The sequence below is a fragment of the Trachurus japonicus genome, chromosome 3, assembly GCF_045865225.1.
Source record: "Trachurus japonicus isolate A0001 chromosome 3, Traja_1.0".
Lineage (NCBI taxonomy): Eukaryota > Metazoa > Chordata > Actinopteri > Carangiformes > Carangidae > Trachurus > Trachurus japonicus.
In genome coordinates, this window is record NC_140909.1 from 17,600,383 (window position 1) to 17,620,849 (window position 20,467).

Genomic DNA, 20,467 nt, shown 5'->3' on the forward strand with positions numbered 1-20,467 from the left:
GAGAAGTGACAGGGATTAATTACAGCAGTCTTTCAACTTCTCACAGCACATTCCTCCGCCTTATCCAGTTTGAGAAACGTAATAATACAAAAGGGAAATAGTTAGGGCCAGAAACAAGGCCTAATTACATAATCAAAGGTCCATTACATAGCAGCGCTGTATATGAAAAGCTGAAATAAAAAGTGAGGACAGGATATACGGCTCAGCAAGGGTGATAGATTGCAGCTGTCTACTCCATTTCAGACTGTGGTTGATTTATACCTTAAAATTAAAAACGTCAAGTTGAATTTTCTCCTTACAAGAACAGGTACTGTAGACTGTCAATGCCAATAAAAACTGACTCTGTTCTGATTTTCTGTATTCAGATCTCTCTGATCCTTAAAAGAGATTTGACCCTAAAAAAACTGGGTTTTTTCCACAGTTCACTTGTCATTTGTTGTCGGTATAGAAAGGCCAGAGTTAGACTCTGATCTCATTTGGATGAGTAATTGGTAATGTGCCCTGAGGCCCGGTGGTTGGTCTGTTTCTCTAGTTTACTCTCCCCACTTTTGACAGTGTTTATGTATGCATTCATACAGACCAATCCTCTTATGTCTCTTTCACTGAATGAAGAATTAAGAATAAACAGGGCTAAGGACAGAGCCAGGTGAAAGTGACAGTAGATCCAGTCACTTACAGTGAACCTGAATGATTTTGTCAAACAGACTTGACTTTTCTTGTAACCCTTTAGGTTGTTACAACCCTCCATGTTTTTACCCACTGTTATACAAGAAGATTAATATCTGGAACAGTGTGACTCGTACTGTTTGCTCAACTCAGTCACACTCACTAATTTGTAAAGATTGCCTGGTTATAGGACTTTTCACAGTCATTTGTGTTTGTCTTCAGATTGAAATGTTGTGGTTTGAAAAGCCACGATGAGTCATTTGCAGTAAAGGCTGTCATGTGGTTATTAAAAATAGATTAATTGTTTTATTGTTTTATCATTATCATTATCAGTCTTTCATGCTCTAAAACAGACTTGTCTATTCACACTTCACACTGCAACACACTAGAGCATTTCAAGGGCCTGTGGGACCAGTTGTTTTGATATTTAACTTTTGAGTCTGAAGGTAGATCTTACTCTGCTTGTTACTTGATATATAAAGTTTGACTACAATTAACAATGACCTTTTACGTACATCTCCCTTGTTGCTATATGATCAGAGAATAAAGCACAAAACCTTGATATATTCTTTCAGTGGAAGGCGTCATCCTCTGAATCATGAGTAGAATTATATACAGAAAATGGACTGAAGTGTTTACCCAGATGTGAAGGTTGGTGGATGGATCTGGCTGAGGCAAAGGAAGCTCGACTCTGCTCTCAACATAATTGAAGCACTCAGGTGGTGGAAATGCATAACCTCGGGCTGAGGTTATGTGACGGTTTTGTTCTGAGATTTATATTTAGTTGTTCAGAACAAAACACAGCAATCATCACAATTTGAGGCTCTTTCAGAATGGATGCATAGAAAACAATATCCAGCATGAACTGATCCGACCAATCAACTTCCAATCTATTGACAACGCAATATTTGGTTTCCTTCCCCTGTGATATCCTTGTGTGCACATTGCAGGATCTGCTGTGATTTATTTTGATGGATTAATATCTCTTGTGGCAATTTAGGATAGGTAGTTAGGTGGAGTTCAAGTTACAGCCAGGAAGGAAGGGAACACACTGACCTAAAACATTTTGTTATTTGTCAGCCTGATCTTCCGGCTTCATTCATCACAAGATCTTTCAGGTGAAGTGTGACAACACAACTCAATAATGTTTTTTAAGCTTTAAAAAAAGAAAAATTAAGTCTCTGTTAATTCAATGTTCTTTCATCAAACTTTAATCAAGTTGCATTAAAGGGCTGTTTGTCAAAAAGAGGTCTGAATTTCAAGATGTGATACCAGAACACTCTTGTTCTTGATAGTGATGTGTCCATTACACAAAACAATAACGTTTCAGTGAGCTGAAACATGCTAAAACACTTTTCATGTCTTTTGTTGCTGCAGTTGTGGGGTTAAAAAGTGGAAATACATTCACGTTACAAAACAATCCACCAGTCGTGTGCCCTGAACGTGGCAATTCTCTAAGCTTGCTGACAATCACTTTGATGGATTAACCCGGTGCAGAGCAACTTTCAAGTTTCTCCAAGCTGACTTTCAAACAGTGTCATCAATCATTTTGAGACGTTTTAGTCCATTTTACACCTTAGATATCCATCTCGTCATTGACAAAACTGTCAACAGATGAAAAGTAATAAGGAGGGGACCAACAGAAATACCATGAAATATCATGTCAATCGTTCATGACAGAGCAAAATAAACTTCCTCTTATCCTGAGTGAAGAGGTTGTGATAATCTATTCAATTATGCAAAACGACAGTGTGTAGAGAGCCTTCTCTGATGCGTGTAAACAGCTTGATTGAGCTGATTTCACAGCCAATAAAAGACTAATCAGTAACCTAACACATTCATTAGCGTGTCACACATGACTCCCCGCTTCACACACACACAGGTCAAACTGACACTTTACTTATAGTTCAACTGGACAAGCATGTCATTGGTGCTTTGAACTGGAGCTCACAGCTGAAATCTCTGTCCTCTCTTATTATGTTAAAAGCACCTCAGCACCGTGCTGAACATTAACATCAGTTTGTGTCACTGGAGAGTTGCCACAGGAAAGAAGGTTGTGACAGGCACTGAATCTTAGGAGACTTCACTATTCAACTGCCACTGACTAACAGGTTGTTTTTCCATTGTAAAATAGTACAGTCTTATGGGGTATAATGCAATTGTGACTTTTTCATATTATTCTTGAATCATACAGACAGTGAACAACTTGTTATGTTTATCTTGCGCTTATTAGATTTATTGTAATTTGAATTGACTTTTTGTACATATCAAACAAATGCAATATGTTAGGAAGAAATTTGTGGCGATGCTGGTGAAACCAGAAATGTGGCTTTTGCTGGATTAAATTTTTGAAGAAATGTAAATAATTCATGCAGCATTACAGTAAAGGTAGCATCAGGTTGTATTCAGTATTACAGGACTTTACTGTTTGTTCCTTTGTTGTTATTCACATTACAATCATTCTGGTGAATAAATAGCCAAGTAAAGACCCAACTGAATGATGTGTTCATGACTGCAGTAAATATTTCTTCTTTAAAATGTATTTTTAGACAGTATGAATCTACACCCAGGGGGATTCAACATAAATCAATCTGCACCACATGGCTCCCAAAGATATCAGTGCTGTGTGTGTGTGTGTGTGTGTGTGTGTGTGTGTGTGTGTGTGTGTGTGTGTGTGTGTGTGTGTGTGTGTTCATGCAACTACTTAAGCAATCCATAGAGTAAGTGAGTTCCTGTTACATACATTTGCATACAAATGAACAAAACATAAAATTCTCAGAAAATTTACATCAGACTCGTCCCAATATAGATTTCAGCAACAATATCTATGCATAGATCAATTAGATGTTCATGTTGTGACTGCTAAAATTGGAAACATTTTTTAGCAGCATGGCTGTTGTTATCTATCATGTTGCAGCTTGTGTAGTATAAGAGTGCTTAAGTGAGACGGCAGATTTAAAAGTGTCACTAGATTAAAAGCAAAAACCCCAGGCCATGTTTGCAGCAGTGGAGTATGCAGGTCAGGGTCAAACGAGGCGAGGCAGCTGCTGTGTTCATCTCAGGTTTTTGGTGCTGTGGAGCTTCTGGGTTGAGCCAGGAAGTCTCTATATGTACGCTTGAAAATCCATCACCATATGGTAATGCCATACTGTTAAGATCACATTCATACATTACACATTTACAGATATTCCTTACATGTAAACGATTAGGAAAATTGAAAACGGCAGAGACCTTATTCAAAACAGTCTCCATGTGTGCAAGGAAACAAAATCACTTCTGCTAATGAATCTGGGTAAATACTTCTTTGAGCTGTGCATATTTTAGCTGATATGGTTACTGTGATTACATATTCATCACTGAATGCCACAATGCTGCATCCAACCAGGTGCTAATCTTGCTGTACTGCAAATAATTGTAAAAAATAAAATAAAATAAAATAAAATAAAAGATCTATCTTTAAGTGTTGATGTTTGTAAGATGTTGAACATTTAGAGATGGAAAAGGCAGTCATGTGAAACTGGATTTGAAATATCAGCTTCAACAAACATCTGATTACATCTTGGTCAGCCAAGCGGACTGGCTATTAGCTAATTGATACTAAAGAGTACGCTGGATTGCATCATGGGATAGATCACCATTAAAACAAGACCACGTCTAAAGTTGACCCTCGGTTGCATTACGCATTATATTTGAGTCATACATTAGTGAGGCTACTTAAGCAAAAGTGAAGGGGCAAATATGGAATATTCAGTACGAGGTCATGAGCGGTGACAGTATGGACAAAAAAAACCAAAAAAACAAGTCATACACATAAAGATATTCACTGCATAACCTACAATAGGTCAATAGGTGATTCATAGAGTTACTATGTCATACCACATGCTGTCAGAAACTGAAATATTATTTTTTCCTGCATATTTTGTTTGTTCTGTTGAGAAACTAGAAATTGACAGAAGCACTTTATCATTCATTCAATATCTTGACAATTCTTGAAATTCAGGAGAGGCTGAAGGACACATTACATCAACTGTCACCTATTGATAGAAAAATATATGAGTCGCCTAAAGTGATGACAGGGTAGCCTACCCTACACAGTTTATTGATTCAGTATCCATGCCAACATTGATAAGAAAAATAAATTATATAGCCTAGCCTATAGGTTGGGATAAGACTGTATGACATTCTTGGTGTATCTCCCAGAAAAACCTCAATTTCATTCGAAACATTATCAGATAATTATATGATAAATAATATCAGTGCGTTACCACAAGCAAATGCATTCAAATTTAATATTGAATGACAATAATCAGATTTTGTCATCACAAATTATAAGAATGACTGCCACCCACGATGATAAATACATAGTGAGTACCAAGATCAAGATGTTTAGATTAAATCAGTGGAGTGGCACTGATTTATGTATTGGCATGGTGAACTGCTGGAAGCCTCATTCAACGGTCAGTTAACAACAGCGACATCTACTGCTCAACTTCATGAATAGCAGCGAAATCATTCATGAAACTTTTAGTGACAGTCAGCGTTGTCCTGATCCCCCCATCTGACCTCTGTGATTTTCTTTATGTCATGTAATGGAAAATTTTGATGTTAACCCATATTATGTTTTACAAGTGTGGTATAATCATGATTGTGATACTGAAGACAGGTTAAAGGGTGAGAGCCAGAGAGGCTCCCACGATACAGTGTCCTGTGGAAATTTACATGGGATTGTTGTGTCCTGGTGGTGAGGCGAGGCAGAACCACCGGAGGTGCCATATTTTGTCTAGTGGTTTGTGTTTGGGAACTATAAAGATAGTGAGCCTGAGAACATCTTCACTTCACTCACCCACTGACCGTGTGCTGTTCAGTTGTACGTGTGTGACTCCATTCATGAGTGTTTATTAAAACTCAAGAAAGACAGCTGATGTGTGAAGATATTCTTTTTAATTCTTTATTGAACGAAGAGAACTAATTTTTTCCACCACAGTCATTAACAACAAAAATATAGGGCCAGTGTAAAAATCTGATCATGATTTTCTAAGTGTCAATATGTAATTTAATTTTTCTTTATGGTATCTATTATCTACGAGACATGGTAAATCCTGTTGTTCAAACGTCAGATGTACCTACAAATGTCTTTATTTGTTGATTTCTAAATCATTTAGATTTTTACACCCTCTCCCCATATGAGAAGATTTCCTTTTTAATGCTTCTGTTTTCCCATCTCCAGCTACTATGTAGTAGTGCTGTTCTTGGTCACATTGATTGAGGTTCCTGACAGTGGTTGTTATTGGGTATGTCCTTTAGTACTCCTACCAAAGTGTGTATGATAACAGTGAGTGATTTATTACTGTACCAGTGTAGCTACTTATACCCTCCAGCTCTTATTCATTAACAGATTAGCAATGCAGCAAAATAGTAAAAAAAAACACTTAAACAAAAACTTTGAGAATGAAAGTAGTCATTAACCACTTTGTTTTGAGCGGCAGATGGTTTATCTGGAAAGGAAGTGCCATTTTAGTGCTCCTTAAAAGTCTTCAATTCACACACAAAAAGTTTTGGCAGGTGTCACTTTACTTTCACCTTGCATGGTGCAGTTACAAGTTTTACTAGGTCACATTATAACACACAGACTGACACACTTCTTTCTTGAAAATTGCTTGTTTTTGAAACAGGCACCACTCTCCACTGCGTGCATTTTCACATTGTTGGTGTGGATGCTGCTCTTTGGACAGGCTGTATATCATGTTGTGTGTGTGTGTGTGTGTGTGTGTGTGTGTGTGTGTGTGTGTGTGTGTGTGTGTGTGTGTGTGTGTGTGTGTGTGTGTGTGTGTGTGTGTGTGTGTGCGCGTGCTGAGACGCTGCGAGGTGAAACAGAAACGCGTCACAAAGAGTCACGAGCCAACACAGGAAGTCCCCGCCTCCCTTTGCCAACAACTGCTATGAAGACGCGACAAACTTAGCGGAGACAGAAAGTGTTTTTGTGCCAAATAGAAGTGCATTGATGTTAATGCCCCCCGCCGCAGTGAAAAGGCCTAAGTTAACACGATGGGAGGAAATGTCGGAGTCGTTATTTTATCCCTCATTTTCGCGGTGTCACAGGTGAGTTGGTCAACGAACACAAAACAGAAACTGGATGTGTTATTGTAGCGACAGGCTGACTTCACTGTCGAAAGCCGTGTGAGTTTACTAGTGGTCGTGTTATTTCAGTAACGTTAAGTTACATATTGTTTTTAATACACTGAGTCAATGTGTGTTATCATGAGAAGAACCGTGTTGACCGACGTACAACTAGACAAATGGCTGCTGCTGCTGCTACTGTCAGCGTGCTAATGCTAGCTGCTAGCTAATGCTGGTTCATCATCAAATGAGCTTTTGAACTGTTGCCACCGTGTTGTTTGTTTACCTGAAGGTATTAGGATGGTGGGTGAGTGGGTCAAACTAAAGTTTAACAACACGCGCAAATCGTTAAAACCGTACGAAGCCAGCTCATTCAGAACTGAAGACTTCGACGTCCTATTGTATCGATAAGGAAGTGTCCATAACCTACTTGTATCGGCCAATAAAAAAAGGGTGTGTTGATAATTTATGCGTGATTGCTCACACTAAACTTAACTAAACTAAAGCGATTAAAAAGCGATAGGCAGACAAAAGCCTACTGTAGAGCTTAGAGATGTGTTTAAGTCGGTCTGATCTGTTTTACACCACAGGAGGTCCAGATTTGTTCATTTGCAAGTTAAACAACATTAAGTAAATGGCTCTTTGGATGTAAAGCAGTCTGTTCATTTCAATGTAGTCATAATGATGCAGAAACAAATGCGGAACTTTTTTGCTTGAGGGACATTTAAATATGAATAGGCCTACTAGCTTTTTGTAAAGCTCATCGACAGTAGTTCCTAAAACAACAGGTGCAATGATATAATTTAAATGGTTTTTAGATATGTACAGCACCAAATACATGTCTTCTTGGATACAGAACATGTCAGGGGTATTAAGGGCTATGTTTCCTGTTCACTACATTAGCGCTTGGGTTTAGGTAGGTATATTCTTAAATGGGTTAAAAAGAATCATAGGCTTTAAATAATGTATTTTGTTTTCTTACTGTACAGATAAACTGCCAAGAAGCAATTCTGCACATTTCCAGTGTCAGTGCAGTGAGGGAGTACTGCATCGTCCACAATCACTCCTGGACACCGCTGTCCGAATCCCTTGATAATGCTGTAAGTTGTCCATGCTTTTTTTTTTTTAAATGTTGGATTAAACCTCGTTCCCAAAGTTATGATGGGTAGGTGGACATAAACTTGTCCTTGCAGTGATGAATCAATTATATTTTTTACTTTTCCAGACGCAGTACACACTGGTGAACATGACTTCCTCTGCGCTGTGTAGCACTGGAGGGTTCGGTCCAGATGAGCTGAAAGGCAAAGCGGTAGTGGTGATGAGGGGGGAATGTGATTTCAGTCAGAAAGCTATCGTTGCTCAGAGCCTCGGAGCTACAGCTTTACTTATCGCCAGCAACACAACTTTGGTAAGAGACCTGCATCCACCTGTATTCTGTTGGGATTTATCACAAAGTAATGTGATTTGACATTTCTCCTAAGCTTTAAATGTGTTTTAAAGTACTATCCAACCCCATATGGGAGCCATTGTCTTTTTTTATTGTGTGTATTTGTCTGAAGTCAATCTTATGATCGCATATCAGTGCACTGACATTACAGTGTAGATGCATGTTCGAGAAAAGGGGAAGTGACGTAGTGGTGGTTTGGAACATGGGGGGTTTCCATCTAAATATAGACACTTAAACTGACACATAACATGACACGAATCTCACTGATGATAGTGGTTTTCTTCAATTTAACCAACTATATTCATCATTATATATCATTTTTTACAAATTGACTAGCATTGACTAGACTTAACTACTCTGCTTTTCAGATCACTCCATCAGCCAATGACTCCGAGTACCAAAAGGTCAAAATCCAACTGGCCCTCATGAGGTACAGAGACTTCGTGGAAGCACAGCAGGTCAGACAGACTTTTTTTGGGGTGCTGTTGTATTTGGTTCAGTCATCACTCCTCCCTTTTGTTGAGGTTAATCTAATCAGTCTTTGTGTTTGTCTTCAGGAGCTTGGTGAGGGGATGCAGGTGAAGATGTATGCTCCTCCTCGCGTAAAGATTGATCCAAGCATTGCGGTCATCCTGCTGATTTCCATTGTCACGGTTGCCCTGGGTGGATACTGGAGTGGGGCATGTGAGAGGTGAGATATTTCAGCTACACATGCAGAGCTGTAGGCTTTATGCATTGAAATATCAAGACTATAGCAAATAGTAGTATCAAAGTTACTTTCTTTTTCTGTTAGGAACTTCATTGCAAAACAACGTCAGTGCAGGTGCGGACATAGGCAAGGCAATTTTATTTGTATAGCCCATTTTTACAAACAAAGGGCTTTATAGCATCATAACAACATCCTCTGCCCTTCGACTGAGGAAAAACTCCACTTTTAACAGGGAAAAAAATGGAGAAACCTCAGGGTGAGCAACAAAGGAGGGATCCCTCACCCAGGATGGGCAGACGTACAATAGATGTTGTATACACAGACAAGGAAAACAGTTTATAACATAGAATATGCAAAACATGAAAATGTTACATACACAACACAATGACCACCACAACACAGACACACATGTCTTGTCACACATCAACACGAATATCCATAAAATGGGGGGTTAAAAACAACAATGGTTAAGAAGAAAAGTAGACGGTTACAAACAGGTTAGTTGAGAGTGTTATGGCAGGAGTTAGATGTTGAGAAGTCGAACAGGGGTGGGAATGAAACTGGATGATGCCCTTTTTGTCCGAGTGGGAGTGATCTGTATCTGCATGCTGATGGTAAAAGACAGTAGTTACTGTGTAGTGTGTGTATGTGTTGTGTCTGTTGCAAGCTGTGTACCTTTTCTCTCGACCCGTGTGTTGTAGATGTTAATGAGGGATTCTTAGGCTGTTACAGTGGGAGATGCTGAGTGAACCAAACCAGGCTATTATGTTGAATGTGAGGATGGATTAGATGAAGCATTTGTAGAAAGCAGTGAGGATTGTTTGATGAACCTGAAGTTTGCAAAGTTTACAGAGGAAAAAGAGGCGTTGCTGACATTTAGAGAAAAGGTGTTCGCTGTGGAGATGAAATGTGAGTTTGTAATCAATTATTGTACCAAGGTATTTGTTTCATTGTTGACAAAATGTGGATATGGTGGAGTGTCCATGTGGAAATCAATGACCATTTCTTTAGTTTTCAAAACGTCTAGGTCTAGGCATTGTCTCTACACCACAAGGCAAAGGTGTCCAGTTCAGTTTGTAAAAGTCCATCTGTGTTGGTGGCGTCCATGATAACAGTATCGTCTGAGTATTTGATGTATGTTATTCCCGGGATTGAGCTTCTGCAGTGGTCGGTGTACAGTGTGGAGAGTAATGGAGAGATGACAGAGTCTTGTGGGGATCCTGTGGAGATTGTATACTGCGTGTTGGATTATTCTTAGTCTTACTTGGCTTCTTCAGAAAGCTTCTTCACAGTTTGTTAATTCATCAAGCATGAAAAGCAAACAGTCAGGTTTTCCAGGTTTTTAACATGTAATTATGCCCTGCAGCATGAGATATCTGTTCAAGCAGGTGGCTGTTCTGTATCCAGGCAATATCCACTTTCAATTTCAAGTTAAATCTTTATTGTCAAAAAAACAGGCCAAAACACCACTCCTGTACAATGATGACAGGCAGAAACATCAAAGCCAAAATCAAATCTATGCAAAAGAAACACACTCTTGTGCTTGTCACATAGCAATGGCAACAGTTCTGCCATCTCCGTAGATAAAAATGAACAACTTGAACTTTTCCCTGCATTAAGAACGGTGACAGCCGTGCGGGTGAATGAGTGTTTGTATCTGTTGGTCTTGCCCGATGGAAACCTGAAACATATACCAGAAGGGAGGAACTGAAACTCCTGATGAATTTGCCCTTTTCACCACCTGACTGTACTGTTGTACAAGTCAGACAAAAGGTTCACAAAAGGTTTCCTAACTTCACATTACATCAGTGTTTACACTGAGCTTGTGAGCAGAAGAATCATGAGGACATGTAAGACAGTGCAGACACCACGGCTTATTATTATTATTATTATCATTGTAGGTAAAAGGTAAACGTTCCTATTTACTGACAGGGTGTGATGAGTTTGTCGGGTGTAAAGTGTAGAGTGAAGTGTAAGAGACCAGGAGATAACAGGGTCGGTGTCAGAGACTCGGCGTGCAGGGCAGGACAAGGAGTGGGCAGTGATGGGGATGGTATTCACTCATTCTGAGACCTGGAATAATTGTGTATTTCAGATGATATTCGTTCGTCAAGTTTGGTTGTGTTGTACAATGCGACACTGTTCTATGTCACTGTTTGTCTATTTATTGTTGTTGTGTTAGTTGCACTGTCACTGCAAATCAAATTTCCCCTGGAGGGACGATAAAGCTCTGGACTGAACTGAACTGAACTGAACTGAACTGAACTGAACTAATAACAAAAACATTAGGGTAGAGTGTGTCTTTCCCCTAGCAGAATTTTGGAAGAATAACACCAACAAAACACAATAGGGGACGGGGAAAATATTCAACTGTTATATAGTTATAGAGGTATAGTTGTTGGGTTGTCTGTCTGTCTGTATGTGCTATTTTTTTGGACATGACATCTCAGGAATGCTTTGGTGAACCACAAATGGCACTGTAGGATTAACTGATTCAAATTTGTAGGTCAAAGGTCAAAGGCTTCAGACTTATTAACCTCACAAAACGTGGTTTGGGCCTTGTGAACGCAACATCTCAAACTCCTCGAGGGAATCCCTTGAAAAATTCACAAACTGGTCAGGCTTTTGTGGTCAAAGGGTCAAGGAACAGGATCATGGTGATGTCAGAAAGCATTTATTATCCATTACTCAACACTTCACAGGAATTATGACAAAATTTCACACAACTGGTTAATATTTTTATATGACCCTGGATAAACTGGGATGTTCTGTGTTTTTTTCCCCCATTATATCTTCTGAGGCTTTTCTGTAGTTTATTTTTGTCCTTTCGGCAATTTACCTGGTTTCATGTGACTTCCTTAAAACTGTTGGCTGGAGCCAGTTGAAGGCACAGTACACGTGCACATGGGTGTAAATAAATGAATGAATGTACCACCTCGGCCTCATTTTGAGCCATTTAAATGCCTGACAGTTCATATGTTTTTCTGTTTGTTGCAGAGAGCGGTTGAATAGAGGTGTGGTCGGGCAAGGAGGGGGTGAAAGTAAGCCAGACAGTGGAGAGCTTTTCCTGTACTCTCCTCTCAAAGTGATCATCTTTGTGGCCCTGATGTGTGGGATGCTGGTCCTCATGTACTACTTCTACAATGTCCTTGGTGGGTTGGAACAAAATAACAGCTGCTGCCTATTCAAAGAAATAATCTTATCCACTGTTTTGTTGATTTGATCTGGTTTTTTTCTTCCCCAGTTTACATCATTATTGCTATATTCTGCCTGGCATCTGCCTCTGCACTGTTCAGCTGTCTTGATGCAGTGATGGATAAAATTGGCTGCGGCACTGTGAAGTATGAACAACCTTCTTTTCAACAAAGATCATATACACACAACACACACATATATATGGACTCATATTGCAGAAAAATACAGAAAGGAGACCCACAGATAATGTTTCCATTTAACAAACATGAATAGGCATGTTTCTACCCTGCTTAGCATTATTGAATATATATAAATGTTTTCCTCTGGTTTCTCCACACATACAGCTAGCTACAGTAACCATTCTCCCTACAAAACAAGACAGACATTGTGGTCACAGTGGAAGATGTGAAACTTTGTACTGTTTCCTGTTGTCTTCTCTCTACTCCCCAAGTCTGTCTCTGAATCACACTCTGGCAGACAAGCCCCGGCTGCTGAAAGCCTTTGTTTATTTGAACACGTGTCTCTGTCTTTGTCTAGCTTCTCCGTCAGAAACTGGAACTTCTCAGTGAGGTCTTTAATTTTGGCTGCGGTGTGCATCAGCATCGCTGTGGTCTGGGGAGTCTACAGAAACGAGGACAGGTACTGTAGGCTCACACGTAACACACAGTCACTATTTTTTTCTGTTTGCCTCACACACTCGGCCAAACCTGTGCCACCACAAGGAACTGCAGTAAAGTAGGAAATAGTCTGCTAAACATGCACCATCACAATGGTAGCTCTCAAGTAGAGCACAAAATTATATTTTTAACTTCCTGCTTTGGTGTTTTGTTAAAAATAAAAGTGAAAGTTGTATCTATTATGCACCACAATAAGGTATGTTAAACATGATAATGATGTTGTGCCTCATTACTTTTAGAGTTTGTTTAGTGTTCCTTTAATAGTTAAGAATATTCTCAGCATCACTGCCACTTGAGATTGCCTGTGTTACTCCCATGATCTTTTCCAAACCACATAGTGTCAAGATTGTCCTTATTTGGGTGATGTTATTCATGCTATGGTGCCCTTCTTTTTCTGCTGCGTCCATAGTTAAGGCTTGATTGCTCGAATTAAAGTTGAAACACATGTTCAGGTTAAAACACAAGGGTAAAAGAGCTTTTTGTGCTTTTAGATGGATCTGGATCTTGCAGGACCTCCTCGGTGTTGCTTTCTGCCTCAACTTCATGAAGACCATTTCTCTGTCCAACTTCAAGGTTCCGCTTTCATCGTTTCTTGATCTTTTTTATATTTAATGTTGTCTGCCTTTCATATGTCACACAAAGTCCAGTTGTCCCAGAAGAATCTTTGCATCACACATTGTCATTTAGTGTAATTGGAAATAATGTAGTTGTAGATAAAACATGTACAGTATTTTCAGTTTTGTGAGCTGTGGAACCAGTGTCTGATTTCTTTCTCTGTATTATATTGTAGATCTGTGTGATTCTCCTGACCCTCCTCCTTGTGTACGACGTCTTCTTTGTTTTCATCACTCCTTTCTTCACCAAGGTATGAGTATATTTAGTTTTTCTCCATGGTCTCTCAGAGCTGCAACAATAGATGAAGCATTTCCACATACTACACACTGTCACTGATTTCAAATGGCAATAGCATTTTCCTCCTTTCCTCCTTCCTTCGTATTTCCTACTTATACGTACAGTATGTTCAACTCTTTTTTGTTTTTTTTTTCCCCGCTCCAAACATTAAAAGTCTTTTGGCATACATTAAACATATTCCACTATTCTGATGTTCTTAATGTAATGTGAATATTTGAGTTGCTGCTCTTCTTTCAACAGAATGGGGTTAGTATCATGGTTCAGGTTGCCCTTGGCCCAGATGCATCTGCTGAGAAGGTAAGCCATCTTGCATTGCTTCCCCTTGCAGGGGAACTCCACCAACTTGTCTTTCAAGGCATTTTCTAAACTGTCAGAGTCCACAGTCATTCTTTTCATTAATTTCATGAGTTTTAAGATTAGGTATGGGTTATGGGAAAAAGAAGCTTTTTATTTTGTTCTTCCAGCTCAAGACAGTAAAAAGTGTAAACTATTTGCTTATTTGGGAGATTGAATGCTAAAGCATCACTTTGTGAATAAATGAATTGGAGCAGTAAATTTGTGCACAAGAGGAGCAGTCTGTAGGAATTTTTCATTTCCTGCATGAAGAACAAGTTTAACATTTAGGCTTGGTGGAATTCCCCATCAAGCTTGTCCCAGCTTTATTAACATAATGGCTGATCTGCTCTGTTTGTTGTTGATGCCCTGAGGGGATTGATAGACTGCTTGACTAACTGTGCGCTGGGGTTGGGTGGGCTCTGTCGTAGACACAAGGTAACATGGTGGAGATCCCTGCTGAGCCCCAGCCGCCGTATGAGAAAGTAAGGCTTGACTTGTTACCCATCCACTCCTTCATTTAATGCTCTGTGCTGAGGTGGGGGGAGGGCCATGGGTTGTAGATGTTTTGGTCTTCTCCTGGGCAGATTCCTTCTTTCATTAAGGTTCTGCAGTTGATAAATATGTGATGAAGGAAGTACGAAAGTTTCATATTCACATTTACAGAGCCGAGTGACAAATTTAAGGGGTTAAGTGTTGGGCCACCAGAACCGCCTCATGCACCTTGGCATTGGCAAGTCTCTGAACTCAACTGGGAGGTGATTGGCCTATTTTCTTAAAGATGCTCCTTCTTTTGATGTCTTGCTGGTGATGGTGGGAGAGCACTGTCTAACATGTCAGTCCAAAAAAATCCCCCATTGGTGTTAAAATGAGTTGAGATCTGGTGACTGGAGATCATAGCATATGATTCACATCATTTTCATACTCCTCAAAACGCTATGTTGCACCGCGCAGCGCCATGTGGATGGGGACATCGTGATCCTACAGGAGACCACCAACATCAGGATAGAAATGGTTGATCACAGTATCAGTCAGAACAACTTTGCATTGTTTTGCAGTGACCCCCCTCCCCCAGAGGGTTTCACACTACAAGTCATAATTGTCCATTCCCTGCCATCAGGGGTAACTTGGGGTTCAGTGTTTTACTAAATAGACACTTCACTTTGACCACAGTTCCTATTGAAACACGGTCATCTGAGCAGTCTTTGTCACTGAGGCTCCTCCCTCCTTCAATAGTGTTTGGAAAAAGATTGTTGAGTCATTTCCGGATAAGCAGGGTTTTCCCAGGATTCTTTCTGTAAGATTTCAGGTTCTCAGTTTTTGTCTGGAAAATTATAGATAAGAAGAAACCATGTAATTAATTATTACCAAGCAATGTCCATTCTATGTTCAGTTTAAACAAAAAAAGGAAGTTTATTTAACAAAAAACAAGCAAGCAACAAAGAACAAAAGACATTCCTCTGTTCCTCTCCCGCTCTGGTAAAAAAAAACATCAGCCCACACAGGTGCATTCTGGTCCCTCACCAGTGCCCTACATGTATCTTTTGGTGCTCACAATGCGCCTAAATGAAATAAACACACAAATGATAAACGATAAAACATCTAAACTAAACAAATAAACAAACAGAATACTAGCAAGATCTAATCATAATGAAATCAAATAAATCGATTCCGAATAATCAAATCTAAATACTAATTAAACTAAATTAAACAATACTAAATACTAACAATAAATAAATAGCTTCAACTGTTTGTACATGTTTGATTTTTGCAAACTGTCTCAACTAAACAGGAGATTTACATGTGGTGATATTCGTCCTATTTCATGTTGTAATATTCGTGATAACAGCCATAATCAAATGCTTTGTCACACTGACTGAAGAAGCAATAATTAAAGTAAATTGTGTTGATTCTGTGTATCAGCTGTTCCCTTCATTGTTCACATAGACCACACAGCAGTGGCTCCCAACCTTTTCCAACTCATGGCCAGTGTGGAAAAACTAAAACATATTGGCAGCACACACTTCTAACATTGACATTTTTAAAATTAACTTAATACAGTTACAACATGCTGTACATAAATAAAAAGAAAACAAAGCGATAGGAGGGTGGGTAAAGTGTCACTTAGCAGGGCAAATATAACGGGGAGAACTACAAATACAGACATCAAAATAATAAAGCCAATAGAATTGACAAAAGAAAATAAAGACTAAAGTAAAAACCAAGGATAAGAGCATTGATATTAAGAATTAAAAGCTTTATGCAAATATGTTTTCAGAGGCTGTTTCAACAGAAGCAGCATTAAGCATGCCAGGCCTCACCACTGCCCCTTTTACCAAAGTTGCTTTGGTTTTTTTGTTGTTTTTTTAATGATTTGTCGGGCTGTTCACTATTTCTTTATACGTTCAGAGGCAGCATAGCTAAATATGTACCGGTATCTACCACAAAACAGACGAACAGCTGACCACCACAGCTTTAAGAAGTGGATCTGAAGTTAGAGAGATTTTCAGACAGACTTGGTCACCGTAACACAAAATACCACTCACCCATAGTTCTGCCATCACACACAACGTCTAAAGTCTTTTATTTTCTCAGCTGCCAGTGGTGATGCGTGTCCCGCGACTCTTGGCCTGGGCGCAGAACCTGTGTGGGATGCAGTTCTCCATCCTCGGTTATGGAGACATCATTATTCCAGGTGAGGTTAAGGTGTCATCAGTACAATAATATATCAACATGTTACAGCCTTTAGGTGGGGGGAAGGAAAAAACACACATGCTTTTTACAATTAATCCCAAATGAAACTTTCATTATTTCATTATCAAAAGTGTTAATAATCTTTATCCACTTGGAATTATCTTTACATATCAGGATGTATGGCAACCTTTTCTTCTCTCCTCTGTTTCTGTGGAGAATTCCTGTATACACTTTATTCTTAACACTCCTCACACTGTATGTGTTTATTTGCATTGATTTAAATATGTTGATAAACTGTTTGTGTCTCAGTTTAGACATGAAGAGGTGTGTCTATGAGAGCAGTCTGACTAGGTAAACCAAATATTGGTAGTGAGATGTGTGACTCATCCTCTGCATTTGTTTCGGTCCAACAGGTCTCCTTGTGGCCTACTGCAGCAGGTTTGACGTTTGGATCAACAGTAGCAAGAAGATCTACTTTGTCAGCTGCTGCATAGGTACTACTAACCCGTTATTGTCTTGATTCTGGACATACCTCCATATCATTTTAGATTTAATTCACTTACATTACCATGTATTTTCTCATGTTACACTTGCACTGTGATGATGGAGTGTCCATGTAAAATCTTTAGTAAAATTCTGCACTGACATTTGCTTTCTAACAAACAAGGTTGCTCATTGATATATATTTTAATTACTCGATTCAAGTTCTGATTGTTTATCTGTGGCTCTGAATGATAAGTTTAGCTTCTTTACTCTGTTTCTCTCTTATTCGCTGTAGCTTATTTCCTGGGAATGATCGTGACATTTGTTGCGATGCTGCTGTCAGGAATGGGTCAGCCTGCTCTCCTCTACCTGGTGCCCTTCACTGTAGTAACCTCTGCGGTGGTGGCTGGGTGCCGGGGAGAGATGAAGCAGTTCTGGACAGGAACCACTTACGAGGTGAGTGAATCAAATGCCTTTGGCACAGTGGTGGTGCTTAATGGCTATAATGAAAGTTACTCAGGTTTCAAAGTGTTTTTTATTGTGTTTCTTGAGGAATTCAATTGCTTTCTAAATGTGTCACAAGGTTTTCCCTCAAGTTGCTGGAAACCAAAGTCAACACATCGATTTTTCAAAGGCAAAAGACACCGAGGCTTATTCCCAAGGCATATGCTCATTGTTATTCACTTGGAGAATACTGTAATATTTACTAATATGAACAGGGCTTACATGGCTTTAATACCAAGCTGCCTGTGCATAACAGCAAAAAAATGCATCTCACAAAAGCGCTGCAGGATTTGCTGCATCTTCCTTTGTAACTACAAAGTCGCTGCAGTGCTATTAACTAAACTTAACTTTTCTGTATGCAGACCTTCTACACAGTAGTACTTTCTGCCAATTACAGCTACATGGCTTGTGTTATCTCCAGTTTGCCAACACGCTGTCTTGTCACGCAGCTTATCACACTAGACACCTGAGGCTCTGACGTGAAAAGAAAAAAACACAAAAGAAAAAATAACTTGGTGGCCTCAAGGGGGTGATATTCAGACGGGTATACCCTGTTGTTTTCACTGTTGTTTGCCCTGATGTTGAAAAAATTGTGTGAACTCAGTTGTGACTAATGTTTGTATCTATGTAAGGGTTAAACCTGAATGCTGCTCTTATTTGCTGCATGGCCTAAATAAGAGCAACATATTAAAGAGAGATTTGATGATCTTTAATAATGATCACTTGGCTCCCTATACTGAGTTATGATTGGCCACGGAGAGTCACATGTGTATTATAGTGACCAACATGTGGAATATAGTGGTAAACACTATTCCAGTTGATTATGCTTCCTTTGAAGATACAGAACCTGCGTCATATGTAATGTACATCATAAACTTATAAGGTCAATTATGTATGACCATGGTTTTATCTCACAAACAACAAAAAGAGAGCGATGGGGGGGTGGAAAGCAGGGAAGGGATACATTTCTGACCTGCCTTCGTCTTCACCAGGTCTTGGACTCATCCAGGGAACCTCTGTTGCCAGGTGTGCTTCCCACCAACCCAGACCTCTCCCCTGCATCTTTCCTACCATTTTATAGCATTGCTTACTGTGTTGCCTATATTGTCCTCTTACCAGCTTTGTCTTTTTTTATATACCCCTTTTCTTTTCTTTTGACATTTTAACTCCTAATTTCCAGGGTCAGAGTGATTTAAAATGCAAAGAGCTTGGAGGAAGGTTGGACAGTACAGGCTATTGCATCAACTGATCACTAGGTGTCTCTAGTTGATTGACAAAAACCTTCAAAATCTGTCTGTAGTGGTTAACAACCTCACTCCACAGTGGACTTGTGTTCAAGCTGTTGCCCTGGAATACCACTAACTTCTTTCTTTAATTTCTGCAGTTTTGTTTTATTTGCAGCTTGATTTTGCATTTTTCTCCACTCATCTGTCTTTTCCAATCATCAGGAATCAGTACCCTCACTGCTCCATTCTTCATGCAGTTCCCAAGGTGTTCATGTGGCATGTTGTCGCTTGCAGTTAACCAGTGAGAGCTGTGGCATGGATAAGCTGTCTCTGTGGTTTTGTGTTGGTAGACTTTACGTATGCTCATCTGCTGTTGCACATGTGGTCGCATTACAACCCAAGATCTCCTCCAAGTGACTGTCTGTCTTTGTCATTGGGATTCAGTGAACTGAAACTAATAAAACAGAAGAATTATTAACTTTTCTCTCCCTTTTCTCTTTTAGAGGGAAGAACTGAACGACCCGTAGGAGGAGAGAGATGCTGACTTGCAGTGTAGCGTACGAACCCGACTGCTGGATACTTTTTAAAATATATTTTAATATCACATTTGCCAAGCATTATGTTATTAATTGACAGGTTTCTTAAAACATTTTGGTTTCATTTTGACTGCTGAGAGTTGTTAGACAGTTTAATAAATATGTAAATGGCAAAAAAGTGAAGTTTAAAGTGATTTAGAGGCTTGTTGAGTGCCTGAATTGTCTGTTGAGTTCATGTTCATAAAACTAATGACTTTGCCTTTGTGATGATTGCATACAACAAAATGAGAAAGCACTTTATAATATTTAGCCTGACAGTTGTTTTCATCGGGGCGGAGTGGGGTATTGGTTACTTGTAGTTTAAATATGATACATTTTGATAACTGTTTTGGGGTTTCTCTGTAATCTGTTTGTATGATGTGATTTCTTTCATTGCTTTATATTAAATGAACAACTTCTATTTAATGCTCTTGTTTGTGTCTTCTTCCTCTCTCGTTGACGCTTCCCCATTGATAGTACAGTTAATATAACACCACCTCCCTGGACAAAGGAGAAGCCATCTTCTCTATTTGGGGAAAAAGACATTTTGTAAATGCAGAACAACCCAGTATGAACAGGACTTTAATGCAGCAATCATACCTTGGAGAGTTCAGTGAGGTTTTGGTTTGCAGAGGTTTTACATTGAGTTACTTTTTCAATCTTGTGCCACCATTAAATTTCAGTTGAATAGTCAGTAATGTCCTGAATTCTTTATCAGTCTGAAAATAACTGGACTTCATTTTTCTCAATAAGCATGAAGAATGGGCTATAATGGCAGCTATTAAACAGCTTTGATTAATGCATAATTTAACTGATCATCTTTATAGGATATATGTGCTGTTTTTCCCCTCACCCTAAGTCATCACATGTTAGAAACACAAACATAAAAATTTGTTTAAATGCATATTGATCCACATGTGCTGCAAACC

General features: G+C 39.2%; 1 protein-coding gene across 4 annotated transcripts; it reads left to right on the forward strand.

Annotated features, from left to right (window-relative positions):
• Positions 1 to 6,566: 6,566 nt before the first annotated feature.
• On the forward strand, positions 6,567 to 19,964 carry sppl2a (signal peptide peptidase like 2A). Of its 4 annotated transcripts, XM_085764672.1 has the most exons (17): positions 6,567 to 6,765; positions 7,773 to 7,883; positions 8,009 to 8,191; positions 8,599 to 8,688; positions 8,788 to 8,921; positions 11,937 to 12,091; positions 12,184 to 12,280; positions 12,672 to 12,773; positions 13,303 to 13,384; positions 13,602 to 13,676; positions 13,964 to 14,020; positions 14,488 to 14,541; positions 16,652 to 16,751; positions 17,164 to 17,244; positions 17,529 to 17,689; positions 18,730 to 18,763; positions 19,467 to 19,964. In XM_085764672.1, exons 1-17 carry the CDS (start codon positions 6,712 to 6,714, stop codon positions 19,505 to 19,507), a joined length of 1,611 nt encoding a protein of 536 aa, XP_085620798.1. In that variant the 5' UTR covers positions 6,567 to 6,711; the 3' UTR covers positions 19,508 to 19,964. The 4 variants fall into 4 exon arrangements, with proteins under 4 accessions (XP_085620798.1, XP_085620807.1, XP_085620816.1 ...); XM_085764681.1 differs by lacking the exon at positions 18,730 to 18,763; XM_085764690.1 differs by lacking the exon at positions 14,488 to 14,541.
• Positions 19,965 to 20,467: the final 503 nt, after the last annotated feature.

Excerpts from the sequence above, each read along its gene's own strand:
- sppl2a (XM_085764672.1), top strand. The coding sequence starts at position 6,712 with ATGGGAGGAAATGTCGGAGTCGTTATTTTATCCCTCATTTTCGCGGTG. Across the intron at positions 7,884-8,008 it reads CCGAATCCCTTGATAATGCT|ACGCAGTACACACTGGTGAA; the intron begins GTAAGTTGTCCA and ends TTACTTTTCCAG. Across the intron at positions 16,752-17,163 it reads TGGAGACATCATTATTCCAG|GTCTCCTTGTGGCCTACTGC; the intron begins GTGAGGTTAAGG and ends TCGGTCCAACAG.